This window comes from Saccoglossus kowalevskii, chromosome 1 (genome assembly GCF_978046115.1).
Source record: "Saccoglossus kowalevskii chromosome 1, keSacKowa6.1, whole genome shotgun sequence".
In the NCBI taxonomy this organism is placed as follows: Eukaryota; Metazoa; Hemichordata; class Enteropneusta; family Harrimaniidae; genus Saccoglossus; species Saccoglossus kowalevskii.
This window is the reverse complement of record NC_140641.1, coordinates 12,684,042-12,699,277: the sequence shown is the minus strand read 5'-3', so window position 1 is coordinate 12,699,277 and position 15,236 is coordinate 12,684,042. Positions and strand designations below refer to the sequence as shown.

Genomic DNA, 15,236 nt, shown 5'->3' with positions numbered 1-15,236 from the left:
GAAAGTGGTAATCTCTCCACCCGGACCAAGTGAGAACAAACACGTTCAGAAAAACAGTATTTTTCAAGCAAAGAAAGAGTACTTTTGAGTAAATGCTGAACGAAAAATGTGTGATATCGAAAGTTAGCTAACAGTTAGACAGCTAATAGAATGTGTGATATCGAAAGTTAGCTAACAGTTAGACAGCTAATAGAATGTGTGATATCGAAAGTTAGCTAACAGTTAGACAGCTAATAGAATGTGTGATATCGAAAGTTAGCTAACAGTTAGACAGCTAATAGAATGTGTGATATCGAAAGTTAGCTAACAGTTAGACAGCTAATAGAATGTGTGATATCGAAAGTTAGCTAACAGTTAGACAGCTAATAGAATGTGTGATATCGAAAGTTAGCTAACAGTTAGACAGCTAATAGAATGTGTGATATCGAAAGTTAGCTAACAGTTAGACAGCTAATAGAATGTGTGATATCGAAAGTTAGCTAACAGTTAGACAGCTAATAGAATGTGTGATATCGAAAGTTAGCTAACAGTTAGACAGCTAATAGAATGTGTGATATCGAAAGTTAGCTAACAGTTAGACAGCTAATAGAATGTGTGATATCGAAAGTTAGCTAACAGTTAGACAGCTAATAGAATGTGTGATATCGAGAGTTAGCTAACAGTTAGACAGCTAATAGAATGTGTGATATCGAAAGTTAGCTAACAGTTAGACAGCTAATAGAATGTGTGATATCGAAAGTTAGCTAACAGTTAGACAGCTAATAGAATGTGTGATATCGAGAGTTAGCTAACAGTTAGACAGCTAATAGAATGTGTGATATCGAAAGTTAGCTAACAGTTAGACAGCTAATAGAATGTGTGATATCGAAAGTTAGCTAACAGTTAGACAGCTAATAGAAACAGACAAGTAGAATTATACATAACTTGTGCGGACAGTATTTTAGCTACATAACTTGTAAACTGTTATTGTCAATCAGTCCATGCACCTTGATAAAGACTGTGTGGCTGTGGTCAAGTTGCAACGTTTGAAATAGACAAGGAGATAGAGTTCTTCCTCAACTATTGAAAACAGTTGGGCAGGGAATTGAGGGTTCAAACTCATCACTCATAGACTGTGCTATTACGGCCGATGGGTTTTCTTGAAATATAGATTCGCAAGGAAGCAGCCGAGAAAGGTAATTTTGATTGTCACGTGGTTGTGTTAAATTATCCTTGAGCGAATTAAAAAGCGTACAAAACATCTTTAGTATTTATGGAAAAAATAACTTACGCTCAGTTCAATGATCTGATGTATATTCTTTTGTGGTATACGTCAGAAACAAAGTATGTGTTCACAGGTATAATGACAGTTGTGGTCAAAATCTTGCAAATCGCATTTAGAGGCTAATCCCCGTCGTGTAATTTACTCATGTCTGACAAAAACTACATGCCATGTTAATATCTGTAAACAAATACTTTCTAATGGTGATTCTATTACGCAATAAAAGTATTCTTTGTAAATTATTTGTTCACGACCATCATACCATCACAAAAAGTTCAACGACTACCAAACTGGTCCTGTATTTAATAACATGCTCAGTACTACCAAGTATATTGCAAAAGTTGCAATGTTCTGTTTTACAGATGAGCTGACGTCACATTTTTCTATTTCCTCAGCAAAGATAATTCTGTTTTCTATACCAGTGTACATAGGTGTCAAGGTTGAAATGTAATCGACAATGACGTCAATTTCATCAGCACCTGTCGAAAAGAAGTGAAAATAAAAAGTATTAGTGTATATAATGCCATTGAAACTGTACTACGTTCAAGTCACATAGGGATTTGTATTTCAGGTTAAAACGCCAGTATGAACATGTGACTGTGCATTTTAATAACAGATATACCTTGTATTGAAAACAACATCTACGGATATCTTCATATCATAATTACAGCAACTCAAAATACACTTTATCCGAAACAAAAATGAAGATTCGATTTCCTCAATGGTATCATTTGTGACTACACTAACTGAGAAAATATGAAAATATGCATAATCTAATGATATTACAAACAATATATCAAACCCGGCTCTTGGCCGCATTTATTGATGACGTCAAGTGTCAGTTGAAAAAATAATTTGTTGGATTATATGCACTGACGCCTTAGGTGATGTTGTTAAAAGATGATAGCGTTACTACTCTGACAAATAACTTACCATTCTGTTAGAAGGTTTAAGACACAAATTCAACACTCGTCTCAAAATTTAGAGATCGTGAAGTGTTGTGACTTCCATATATTTATAGAAAATACAAAAAAAACTCTCAACTCCAAGCTCTATGGTAAACTTTTTGTATTTTGGTCTACCAGAAATTAAATATTCACAATCAAAATATAGTCATAAATATTCATACGTCGATTATGCATTGTAATTGTAATTTATCATCGACTTATATGTATCCAGCCTAACTAACTGTTGATGCAAAAACTGATTGTTTAAATTAAGGTTTGACACTCTAGTATGTTTATGGACACATCAATGAATGGGAAAAGTTTAAAATTTGTACGATATATTGAAAGTAATGACGCCAATGACCGATTAACATCTCGCAAAATTATCGCATATTAAAACACCAAATCAACTAGAATAAAATTGTTTTATATTTATGAAATTGATATATATTGTACTACCGTGATCTACTTTTGAAAATAATAAATATGAGAGCTGAAGAACCCTAACGCGAGTATGATCTTAGTGAAAAACAATTTCACTTGGTGGACCAATATGCCAGCCAAGTACTCACCTGTAATTTGAGATAGTTTATTGTCGTTTATCATATCAAAGCCGCCGCCACCAGATGCAAGGTAGTTGTTACATATCAGTTTGTACACAAGGTTATCGTCCAAGGGCACTGATTCAGGTATATCACAATATGTGCATACAACGTCTGCTGTTGATACCCGAGAATATGCTGGTTTGGTGAGGTCATAGGTCACTCGTATACCTAATATTAAAAATAGGCCATATTTATATGCCCAACAAATTCTACAATATTACTCACTTTGTTTATAACTTTGTTTGTATATGAATAATTACCTCAGAAGCTCACCTGACATTTGCAAAAATCTGTTTTGCTGTGTAACTCCGTCGTATTCAGACACGGCATATTCTAGTGCCTCGCGGATGTACACACCCTGTAGTTCAAGCAAATCCAGCGTGTTGCCGTAAGGTAGAGCGTTCATGACGTCACCGACGGTGATATTCCCTGCAACAGATTACGAGTATGTATTATTGGGTTGCTTTGGTGTCATCGCAGAATAGTGTGTCCGAGGCAGTATTGTAAGATACATCCCCCATACGAGGGTTTTATCTGACTTTCAAACCCACCTAGTGCTTCTCGACCAATCATAATGGCGGATGACTTTTCATACAAAAACATTGTAAAGCACTATATGATGGCTATGTGTATGTACGACTGTTTTAGTGATTCTAAGACGACTAACTATGACGTAGACTAAAAGAAATGGCGGATTGTGTGACGTACTCGAACAAAAAATACTATGTGATATTGAAACCCGTCTGTTGAATACGCGGGACTGGTATATTCAGTTTTGAACATCAAAATTGAATGAACATGCTTGGTATACGTAAGCGGCTATAAAGCGTGCAACATCGCAATAAAAGCGGATACAAAATTATGCATTGATGGTAACTTGTGAAATTGTTGTCTAACCTTTATCAATGGAGTCTCCGATACTATCGCTGTTCCATATTACCATGTTCACGTCTCTGTGATCCAATTTCTTGTAATGGTATACAGCACCATCCGTTATTAGGTTGCCTAGGTTACACTCTTCCAGACGACAAGAGCTAGCACGGCCATCTAAGTAAACATAACTTTCGCCTATGATCTCGGAAGTCTCGGCGTCGAGACGAGATTTCCATTTCTCAACCTCGGCCTGCGTTTCTTCATCTGAAAGGACACCGGTTTAATATAAGAACAGACAAATTACGAACATAAGAACATGCAATACGCGAGATTTCATCTCACGACCGGACCAAAGTGCCTCGCCATCGTAAGCAGACATGTACTTCGAAACGCCACTTCATTTCAAAAAGAACGGCTCGTTAAATTGGCGTGTAAAAAGGTGTGTGTATTATTTTGAATTTCACTGGTCATAGACTGAAAGTATCATTTCACAAACTGATTTTAGTCCTCTGTACAACTAATGTGGCCCACACTTAGTCTGTGAATCTCACATACGGTACACACTTAAGGCGTTCCACTGAAAATGCGTGTAAAATAAGTATGTGTATTTTTAAAAACGTATTGGTAATAACATATCGTATCTTATCTCAATTCCCGTGCGTGTGCGACCCCGCCGCTTTAAGGTGTACATGGACCTGTCACTTATTTCCGTACTAATCCCCCTTTTTACAGTACTTATGCACTAGAAGGCACTTCGAATGTAGGCGAAATTGACCATTGTATCCATTGGTGGAGCTCTAAAATGGAAACAGCTGCGTCATGATTTACCGAAGGGAAGTAACCATATTGTTGGGTGTATTCAACTACTTTGCGCCCACCTGTTGTAAGTAATACCATTAAATTAAAGATACCGTAGACTATCCAAGTGGTATGTGACCAGAATTGGGTTTGAACAAGTTAAAATGAGTTGGTAATACGATTATAGTCAGTCATTTTCTGTGTAAATATATATATCGGGATTGGTAATGTGCTTATGTAAACACACAGAAAGGATGATGACACAACCAGCAGTTTATTTTGTCGTGATGTTTTCCCGTAAGCGAGGCATACAATTATATCGAAAAGGTATCCCTAACTCGCTGTTAATATATAACGGTTCTCATAATTCATATTTAGTTGGGGAGCACAAAGACGTGCATTCCAATATCAGAGTAATACACTCACCCTGTGCCACATTGTTGTCCAGTATTATCGGGTTGCCCTCATACGCTGTCAGGATACCGTTATCATCGAACGTCATGTTTAGATATCCCAAATACTTTCCGTATTTATATGCAGTAATGACGGGAACCTGGACCGAAGCATCATGTGATGAAGTGACCATTGTTGGATAAGGACCTTCAACTATGTCCTCATCCTCTTCGGCCGGTGGCGTACCTATCATATCGATGTAAAACAGAGTACGGATGACAGTTTAAGTCATTGCAACATAGATCTGGATATGAACACCCAAACATCAAGTGATTTGTATACAGCATATTATTTGCACACAGACGATATCTTTCAATATTTATGTTTTTAACAATATGAGAACAAGAATACCGATGTGCCTAAACTATAAGCATCTACTATTAAATTTCACTCTGTTAAAATAACAACACAAACTGATCACCATTACGAGTAAAAGTTTAATATTGTAAACGAGTAAAATGTTTAATATTTCTAGTCTTTGCCCAGATTACCGAAATTGACCACAGAGGGCGCATCAAGTTTACACTTGCAGTAAATTTTCCTTGTTGCTGTTTTGAGTACAAAATCGATATATACTAAACTGCAAACAACCGTGACTGCAATTTCCATATCGTTTTTATGTTTGAGAAACTTGAAAGTCTTACAACCCATCATAGTGCTTTATGAGAAATATATTGTGCAACTGTCCGAAAAAGTGACCAGGTACACATTCAATCAACTGTAGTGCGGGATTTACAGTGTACAATTATATGAATTCTGAAACCACTTTAAACAAACAAAAATGCAATGACACGCCGTTGTGGCAATAAAAGCAGCGCCCTTATTCAAGTTGGCTAACAAAGAAAGGTGTGTCATTTAGGCAAATCTTAGTATGTACCTAGTGTTCCGCTAATCACGGATCGGCAAAAATAAAACGCCAAAATAAGCCCTCGAAACTCGCAATCTAATGGGTTTTTTTATCCGAAGAGTAACTCTTTTTTTATAATTTATCCATATTTATAAAAACACCCAGCACTGTGTTTACAGTCGATTATAACCAATTACTACTGCGACTTTTTTCCAAGAAATGCATTTCTTACCTCATAACAATTAATTAAATATTACCTGTATACAGCAATGTGTGTGAGTGACCCCCTATGACCAGGTCAACTCCTTTTACTTGCTCTGCTATCTCCATATCTTTAGTGTACCCAGAATGTCCCAGAGCAATGATCTTGGTAATCCCATCATTCACGAGTATATCCACTTCCGCCTGAACAGCCTCGATTTCGTCAGTAAATATAAGATCACCTGCAACATCACAAATCGGCAGTGACAGAAAACATTTTCAATCTAAGCGCACGTACGTCGCGTATCGTTTTGGAAAACCTAATTGGTCTTCATTAGAATATACTTTATATGGCGTACTTGTGTCTTCAAGTTCAAGTTCAAATTACTGTGAAGCATAATATGATGATTCAAAATACCTGTAGTAGACCCAGCAGTTTCATCGAGGGTGTAACCAACCAAACCAATCCTTTCCCCGCCTATCTCCAACACAGTGGATGGGTAATACAATCCGTCAATCGACGGTTCATATGTTGCGTCGATATTTGCGCTAATCACAGGGAATGTCACATTGTTTAAAAACGGTATTAAACCGTCGATACCGTTGTCAAATTCATGGTTACCAAGTGCCTGTAAAAACGAACCATGTGAACGTTAAACATTACAAAAAAAAGTATTATCATGTGTTGATAATGTACCATTTTTTCATTTGAACCTGTTAATGTCTGGCCCATTCGATATCATGGCGCCATGACGCAGTGATAAGGATTTTTAACGAGATTTCAACAAACACCGTGTACTCATTTGTTGCATGGCAACAACCAATATGGACAGGTACCTCGACGGGCGTAAATTCATGATAAGACTTGTTGTACATTCTGTCGAATTATAGTACAATTCGCCAAATTACGGATACCTGTTTTTGTACATGAACTCCCAAATACAGGGTAATCATGACTTGTGAGATCGAAATGTAAGTTCATACCCATTCACGTGAAATGCGGTAAAACGTCAAGTAAATGAAAAATTGCGTACGCCTTATAAACGATAAAAATAGCTTAGCGCATTGTTTTCAGTTTCTTTAATGTCAGAGATTATCGAGGGAGCTATATATTGTTTCGCTTTTATTGATTCCTTAATTTACTACTCGAAATTTACGAATTGCCTTACGTGCAAAGCAAACATATTTATCCCTAGTCGAAGCCCATTTTTCTGTAAAGAGGCGTGTCTATTGGACGAACAAACTTACTGATATAGAATAAAGATAACATGAGTGTCTATAATAGCTATATAAACTACTTACCATACAGTCATACTCCAAACTGTTCATGAAATATGAACTAGGCGCGCCGTTGAAAACAAAGAACCACGCGGTACCCATGAACTGATCGCCGGCATCCACCAGTAGCACATTGGGGTGTGTGGCGCGTACATCGGTAACTGCCGTCATGAGCCTCGCTATCCCACCATAGCACTCACCCTGGGCTTCTTCTGATTCGGAACAAGTGCTGCCTTCTTTGTTGATCGGTTCAAATCGTTGATGGTAGTCATTGGTGTGCAATACGGTCATCTGGAAATCGGCAGTGTTGTATACCACTGCCTGTGAAAGAATTATCGCGACTATTAACGCGAGTCTTCTCTCAAACTGCATCTTGTTGTTTTGGGTTCTGTAGCACTGACGGTGACCCGAAGCATACATACAAAGCAGAATTTGACACGTGGAAAAACCCTGTCAATTAAAAAGCTGTTTGGTAAGCCAATCGGGCACAATCTTGCAAGTAGCCTCGTGCTGATTCTGATGTCGCTGGCAGTGTCCACACATGCGGTTCCATGCAGAAAATTGGGAAATGTTTATTCACGATAAGATACCTAATAATTAGATATACGATAGCGGCTCCTGTCCCTGTAACATTGCGGTAAATATCCAATATCACTGGCGCAGGTTTTCGTGCCAGACACCACATAGATAACACAGTTAGGAACCTTTTGCTAGGCAATTAGTAAATAATATTACATATGTTAAATCCGGAACTAGGGATAAATATTCACGCTATAAATTGTTAGTAATGTCATTTAATTTCATAGTTATATCGACAATGATGACTAATATAAAATTTGATACCATCATCATCAGCAAATTAAGTGAAGATGTCCTCCTCTTCAGACAGACAGACAGACAGACATACAGACAGACAGACAGACAGACAGACAGACAGACAGACAGACAGACAGACAGACAGACAGACAGACAGACAGACAGACATGATTAATTTACTGATACATCATCATGGTGATTCCTCCACTTTCCAATTGATGAGTAAAATATGCTAATGAGGAGTGCAATCCTTATTATTTGTACGGTTTACACACAGTATAAACACAGTTGAGTGAATCATCACGTTGTTCGATTCAATGCTGTATAGTAAAGCAATGATGGGTTACTTCAGGCAATGTTGGCACTCAAAGGTTGGTTCACCTCAGTTATATAACCTCGTACTATAACGGCGTTATGACATCATACGCATGAACAATATGGTACCAACATATAACAAGGCGAGTCTTTTAAATGTGGTTAACTTCGCACTACGGCACTTCTCATTGCAACAGTTGTAATTACTCAACTGTACGGGTCTTGTTTTTCACGTTTAACAGCATCATAATTTAGTTTGTAGGGTCCTCTGAGAAGTCACATTAATTTAGGAGAGTGAGCAAAGTTCTATTGTCAGATTTATGTAAATGTAGTAAGTATATAACACGTTCAGGTAAGGAGTCACCCAGCACTGTGGCTGGCTGTAGAATGTATTACCGCATATACCAACACGAAAAAAATCACATTTGTTTTTGATTTTTACCCAAGTTTAATTTCTCACGATTCAAGTTTATTGCCGATATATGGCTAATCCAAAAATATTAGAACATTTTTAAATGAAGTCATTGTGTACTGCACGCAATATTATCCTTTTCACTGTGTTGTAAAATATGGGAAAATACTCTCGTAATTTCTTTGTATTGTACTTATGATATTACCTAATAATATTTTAATTAATTTACAGGCTCTATCTAGAATATGTTTGTCACTTATTGCTGTTACTGTGGTAGTGACATTATTAACAGATTATTATTGGAACAGTTAAACAGAAACCGTTATTTGCTACATCAACCGTTGCCAAGAAACAGCAGTGTGAACGAAAGTCTAATATTGTCTTTGTCAAAACACATAAAAGTGCCAGCACGTCACTCCATTGCATCTTCTGTCGCTATGGATACACTAATGGTCTTTCATTCGTCTTCTCTAAATTCAACACGAAAAATGAGCATTTACCTCACACTCCTCTGCGACAGGATCGACTTTTGCCAACAAATGGTGGCGCTGTCGTTGGATCACCGGGCAAATACAATATTCTCACTGGCCCCGTTACATATTCGAAAGCTCGGATCAATCAACTCATGGGAGATGGCGCAAAATACGTTACTATATTGAGAGAGCCCGCCAGACAGATTGAATCAGATGCTATTTTTTTAGGTACGCAGGTCATACTGCGGACGGGACAACGAGCTTCTCGAGAGACTTGGGCAATTTTGAAAGTGGCGGACAAGCAGGAAGTCGAAACAATCAAATACGAGAACTCGGTTTATCACTAAGTGACACGGCAAACGAAACTATCGTCAACAAAACTATACATCAACTTAACAACGAATTTGATTTGGTTCTCATCACTGAATACTTCGACGAATCTCTAATCTTACTAAAAAAACTTTTATGTTGGGATTTCGAAAAACATTATTTATTTAGCGAAAAACCGAAGGTTAGTACGAGACGAGATCACGGGCGAGATTCGACAGCAAATGTATGATTGGTCAAAAAAATTAAGGCAGACTTTTTATTTTATCGCTATTCCAACAATACACTCGGAATATCCCTACATTAATGTATACTGCCCGCTACGGTATTATTAAGAACAAAATAGACTACTTGTCGGAAGCGGTTGTGACTATTATTACTTCATTTTGTATAGTGTGTTGTTCGATTGTTTTAGTTTAAGTGCACTCACTCCGCTCACCCAATCCATGGCTCGAACATTCACAATATATAAAAAAGAAGATCCACTCCGGCGTAAAGGGGTTTAAAAATGGTAGAGGCAATACCAGCGATCATTTGCAAAAGGTATTGTTAGTGCATTGGCGTCCTAAACTAAATTTTACTGCTCGGACAACGGTATTTAAGTTTATCTTATTTCAAAGTAAACACGATCGCAATCTGTGTCAATTTTTTAGTCAAGTTTGGTTGTTATAGTAACCGTATACGTTGTTAAATTCGACTGACTGATCCCACCATAGAACTAAAAAAGATTAGCTCCATGTTCCCAAAAATGTTATCATGCATTTGTACCATTATGACATTTTATATAGCCCACACAAGTTACCAATTACTGCTCATTTGAAAAAAGAACGCAACATGTATAGTGAATCGAAACAGTGCCTACCTAGGAGTCAGTACCATTGTTTGCACTGTCCAGTGACCGCCATATTTAAAGGTTTAATTGTGGTTAAATATAAAACATTAAAAGAACCGAACACCGGTCACTGGTACCATAGTGGTTGTCGCATCAGACTCATGATAGGTAAACCCAAGTTCAAATACTACCTTAGACTGAACGTCAAATAGGTCGACCCATACCATGGGCGGATACAGGATTTTTTTTATAAGGGGGGGGGGGGTCCAAACATTAAAATCGCCAGACTAAGTTAATGATTTTTTTATATTATACACAAACAAATTGAATACATTTATAGATCCGCCACTGACCCTGGGTGGGTGTGCCACAGACTCAATGGGAAGGCCAATTCCACTGGCCGAGATTCATTCCCTAACGAGCACGTCTTTGGGGAACCTTGGTTAAGGTCCGCAGGTGCTTGTGTTCTACCGAGCCTGGTTGACGCCAGGGTAGCGCATTAAAATTTTCATTTGATAGGAAGATGGTCACACAGCCCTGTCATGTAGTCCCAAACATGAATGAGACTTCTGTGGCAAAAAAGCATTTTGTGTCAGCACTAGCAATTGCAAATACAAAAAAAAAGTCAGGAGAGACAACAGTTACATTTAATGTCCGGAGCTGTCGCCAGGCACAAACACATTTAATGTCCGGAGCTGTCGCCAGGCACAAACACATTTAATGTCCGGAGCTGTCGCCAGGCACAAACACATTTAATGTCCGGAGCTGTCGCCAGGCACAAACACATTTAATGTCCGGAGCTGTCGCCAGGCACAAACACATTTAATGTCCGGAGCTGTCGCCAGGCACAAACACATTTAATGTCCGGAGCTGTCGCCAGGCACAAACACATTTAATGTCCGGAGCTGTCGCCAGGCACAAACACATTTAATGTCCGGAGCTGTCGCCAGGCACAAACACATTTAAAGTCCGGAGCTGTCGCCAGGCACAAACACATTTAATGTCCGGAGCTGTCACCAGGCACAAACACATTTAATGTCCGGAGCTGTCACCAGGCACAAACACATTTAATGTCCGGAGCTGTCGCCAGGCACAAACACATTTAATGTCCGGAGCTGTCGCCAGGCACAAACACATTTAATGTCCGGAGCTGTCGCCAGGCACAAACACATTTAATGTCCGGAGCTGTCGCCAGGCACAAACACATTTAATGTCCGGAGCTGTCGCCAGGCACAAACACATTTAATGTCCGGGGCTGTCGCCAGGCACAAACACATTTAATGTCCGGAGCTGTCGCCAGGCACAAACACATTTAATTTCCGGAGCTGTCGCCAGGCACAAACACATTTAATGTCCGGAGCTGTCGCCAGGCACAAACACATTTAATGTCCGGAGCTGTCGCCAGGCACAAACACATTTAATGTCCGGAGCTGTTGCCAGGCTCAAACACATTTAAAAGAAAAGAAGATGCAATTCTGGGGCATAATTGTATACTTATATTATTTAAAATGCCCGGATGTCCGCCTATACCAATGTATAATAATAAACCACTACACAGGGACACGTACAACATTGTAATATTAACGTCTATAATAACATTCGGATTATTTAATATAATACATTTAACTTTCTTTCATAAGGTAAAAAAACACTAAACTCAATCATGTATAAATTCGGTATTTTTTTGGTTAAAAACGTCCGTTATATTTTGTAATAATAACTATTCAATTCCAAAAAAATCAATACCAGCAACATCTAGGAATTGAATGAAATAAATGAGAAACAGTTTTTCTATATAGCAGCATGGAATTATTATGACCATGAATATTTCACTTCACCAACATAAAAAAATAATCAAAATAGCACAATTTAACCAAAAATTATGAACATTTTGAAAATCACTATATAATTACGTATTACTTACTATCTCCGTTATTGGAACAACTCGGGGATAATATTATCTCTCTTGTTTTGGGGACCACTCAGGGATAATATTATCTCCCTTCTTGTTGGGACCACCGAGGGATAATATTATCTTTTTTGTTGTTGGGGCCACTCAGGGATAATCCCTTGTTGCTGGGGCTAATCAGGGCTAATATCATCTCCCTTGTTATTCTCAGAATAGTTTTAACCTTTCAATATTATAATTAAATACCGCCAATGTCATAGTAATGATTCACTAAGTGACAGAGACGAATAGTTTTCTTTTTAAAATATATCGTCACATCGATTATAGGTTAATTACTATCCCGTGTGGTGATGGCCGACGTTTCTCCCTCTAATACTCCACGTAAGTGTGTATTTACTATTAAATTGGAGGCAGAATTATCTCAATTATTTTGAAACATGATATGCTGGCATTTGCATAATGTGGAATAATTAATTAAATAGGCGGCAAAGAAAAATAATCATAATTTATGTTTGTCGTTACAGGCTGAGAACCTGATTGGTGATATCGGTGGATCGCTGGGACTTTGCATCGGATTATCTTTAATCACCGTCGTTGAGTTTTTGGAACTATTGTGTGATATAGTGAGATTTTGTTTCAGATGATATGACGTGATGTAAATTTGAAATCGCTTTCTAAAACCTTCCTAACGAATATAACGATCCCATCCCATCGAATTTTAGATATACAAATAGAAATATATAGCATAAATACAATAATTTGTATTACGTGTATGGTCTGACGTTTAATTGATCTCATTTAATACAATGATATATCAGACGTACTGCTACATTCCCGTATATAATGTCGGTTAAATGGTGATGGGAAGGGACTATGTAATATTTTAATCGGACACGTTTTTATTTTAGCTTCATGAAAACGACACAGTAGACTGGCATCGCTAGCTTTACTCCACAATCATCGAGAATCGACATTGATTGTGTTGTGGATACTTTCTCTAAGTTACATCCAAGAAGAATGTTACACAAACGTAAAACTATTGTCAATCTCTTTATCTTTACATATATATCATGTTACTAGTATAACGAAAATTAAATAAAAATATGGGGTCACCAAATCGATCAATACAATACTGTGAAGTTAACATGTTTTGTCTGTTTTAGGGCATATTACCATTGTTTTTTATGGCAAAGATATGTCTCAAACTTTGCTCGGTGACATATAGTCCTACACGTTAATTTTTGAGGTCTGAAAGTATTACCAAATTGATAATATTTTTAATGGGTTCATAAAAAGAAATGTGTTTTCATTGTAATCTATGGGGACCGCTGCTAAAATACTATTTTATGCATATTATTTTACTACCCCAAAAACAGATTTACAGTGAACCAAACTGTTGAATAATACTACAGATTTAGACACGAAATAGTGTCACTGCTATGTGCGCTGAACGATCTGAGATGGGCAAAAAACTTGTTCAAACAATTTTCAGTAGTGAATCTTGGTTATGCGTGTATTTGTCTGAGGGCGGGAAATGGCTCAGGAAGACTTTCTCTAAAAACGGTTAAATATAGTTAATAAGATGTTACACGTAACACTAAGTAAGCCAATGAAAATTTAAAACTGAGAACATAAACATACCTGTAACAGAGCTCTAAGATACCGAAGAATTCCCTTTTAAAATTCAAAAATGTGCACGTTTTCCATCAAATATATTATTGTTTTCGAAGCTCCTATTCAAAAGTACTGGCTACGGACGGCCCTGCTTACTTATTCCAGTCGTTATGGTGTCATCACGATGTCACGTGATTGATTTATAAAAATAACTTAGATACTTGGCTTGAGTATGCACTTGATCAAGTCCTCGGGACTTGGTGGCTTCATCTTCAGAACAAGTTACTACAAATACCGCCTACCCTCTGTAAGTCCGGATCAATATACTGTTCACGGGGGTACTCGTTAATTTTGAGTGGGAATGCTCCGCAGTCAGTTTGAAAGCAGGACCCAAAAAGATGGACGTTGAGGGCGCGCTGTCCCACAAATTTGCGTTTATCGTCAAAACAACCTCTGTATTTTACGTATAAAGCGCATGCTCTACTAATATAGAGCCATTATGGTACACAACTTAATGTAACACATTCCGCAACATATATTTCGGAAAGTAAGTTTGAAAGTTTTTCTTCAACTTGAATGTCGTTCTTGTATTCGCCATGTGAAATAACAATGCCAACTTTAGGGCGCTATGAAAATAAACTGAATGGCACTGTGTGTTCTTCTGCAATTATAAGTGTAATTATTCATTTACTGCATTTCTTGAAATAAGCATGGCATAGGTATTCCCTGGGAAGCACTCCACAATATTCAGTGGGTGCGGTGTTTGGTGTTATTACCATCCCTATTTAAAGCGAGTAGTGAACATAAAAATGGTCATTAAAGGAAAATTGTAAAAAGTAAACTCAAAACAAAATGATTTTTCATAATATATAACTTTTTGACAGCAAACATAGCATTTTTCGTTGGGTAAAATCTTTAATGCTCATGCGTCCTGGATTTATCCATAGACTGGAATCGCGGACTATATTTTGGCTTCATGGTCTTATATATGAAAGGGACAAGGGGGATAGCTGGTACAGGTTACAGGGAATAACAAATGGCATATTAAGTTTTTACAGGAAATAAAATGAAGGTTCTATTTAAAGTAAACTATAGTTTTTTACACCTTACAGATAAAGCAAATTCCTAATTACATTTTACATTTTTATAATATATTTGGTAATTTGTGTTTAAGGATCAAAATTAGAAATTGCGTATGAATTGTGACATTTAATGTGGAAAATGCTTTATACGCTTACAGAAAAAATAACTTTGTACAAATTACGGACGAATAAA

General features: G+C 37.4%; 1 protein-coding gene across 1 annotated transcript; it reads right to left on the bottom strand.

Annotated features, from left to right (window-relative positions):
- Positions 1 to 1,272: 1,272 nt before the first annotated feature.
- On the bottom strand, positions 1,273 to 7,635 carry LOC102804062 (snake venom 5'-nucleotidase-like). Its single transcript, XM_078012610.2, has 8 exons — positions 7,288 to 7,635; positions 6,404 to 6,614; positions 6,042 to 6,227; positions 4,911 to 5,123; positions 3,711 to 3,950; positions 3,087 to 3,242; positions 2,781 to 2,981; positions 1,273 to 1,740 (listed from the first exon to the last, which is right to left on the bottom strand). The coding sequence occupies exons 1-8, from the start codon at positions 7,633 to 7,635 to the stop codon at positions 1,544 to 1,546; spliced, it is 1,752 nt and encodes a 583-aa protein (XP_077868736.2). The 3' UTR covers positions 1,273 to 1,543.
- Positions 7,636 to 15,236: the final 7,601 nt, after the last annotated feature.

Coding starts and splice junctions, on each gene's coding strand:
- LOC102804062 (XM_078012610.2), bottom strand. CDS start 7,635: ATGCAGTTTGAGAGAAGACTCGCGTTAATAGTCGCGATAATTCTTTCA. Junction 6,615..7,287: donor GTTTGGAGTATGACTGTATG/GTAAGTAGTTTA, acceptor TCGTTTTTACAG/GCACTTGGTAACCATGAATT. Junction 3,243..3,710: donor CGGAGACTCCATTGATAAAG/GTTAGACAACAA, acceptor AATCTGTTGCAG/GGAATATCACCGTCGGTGAC.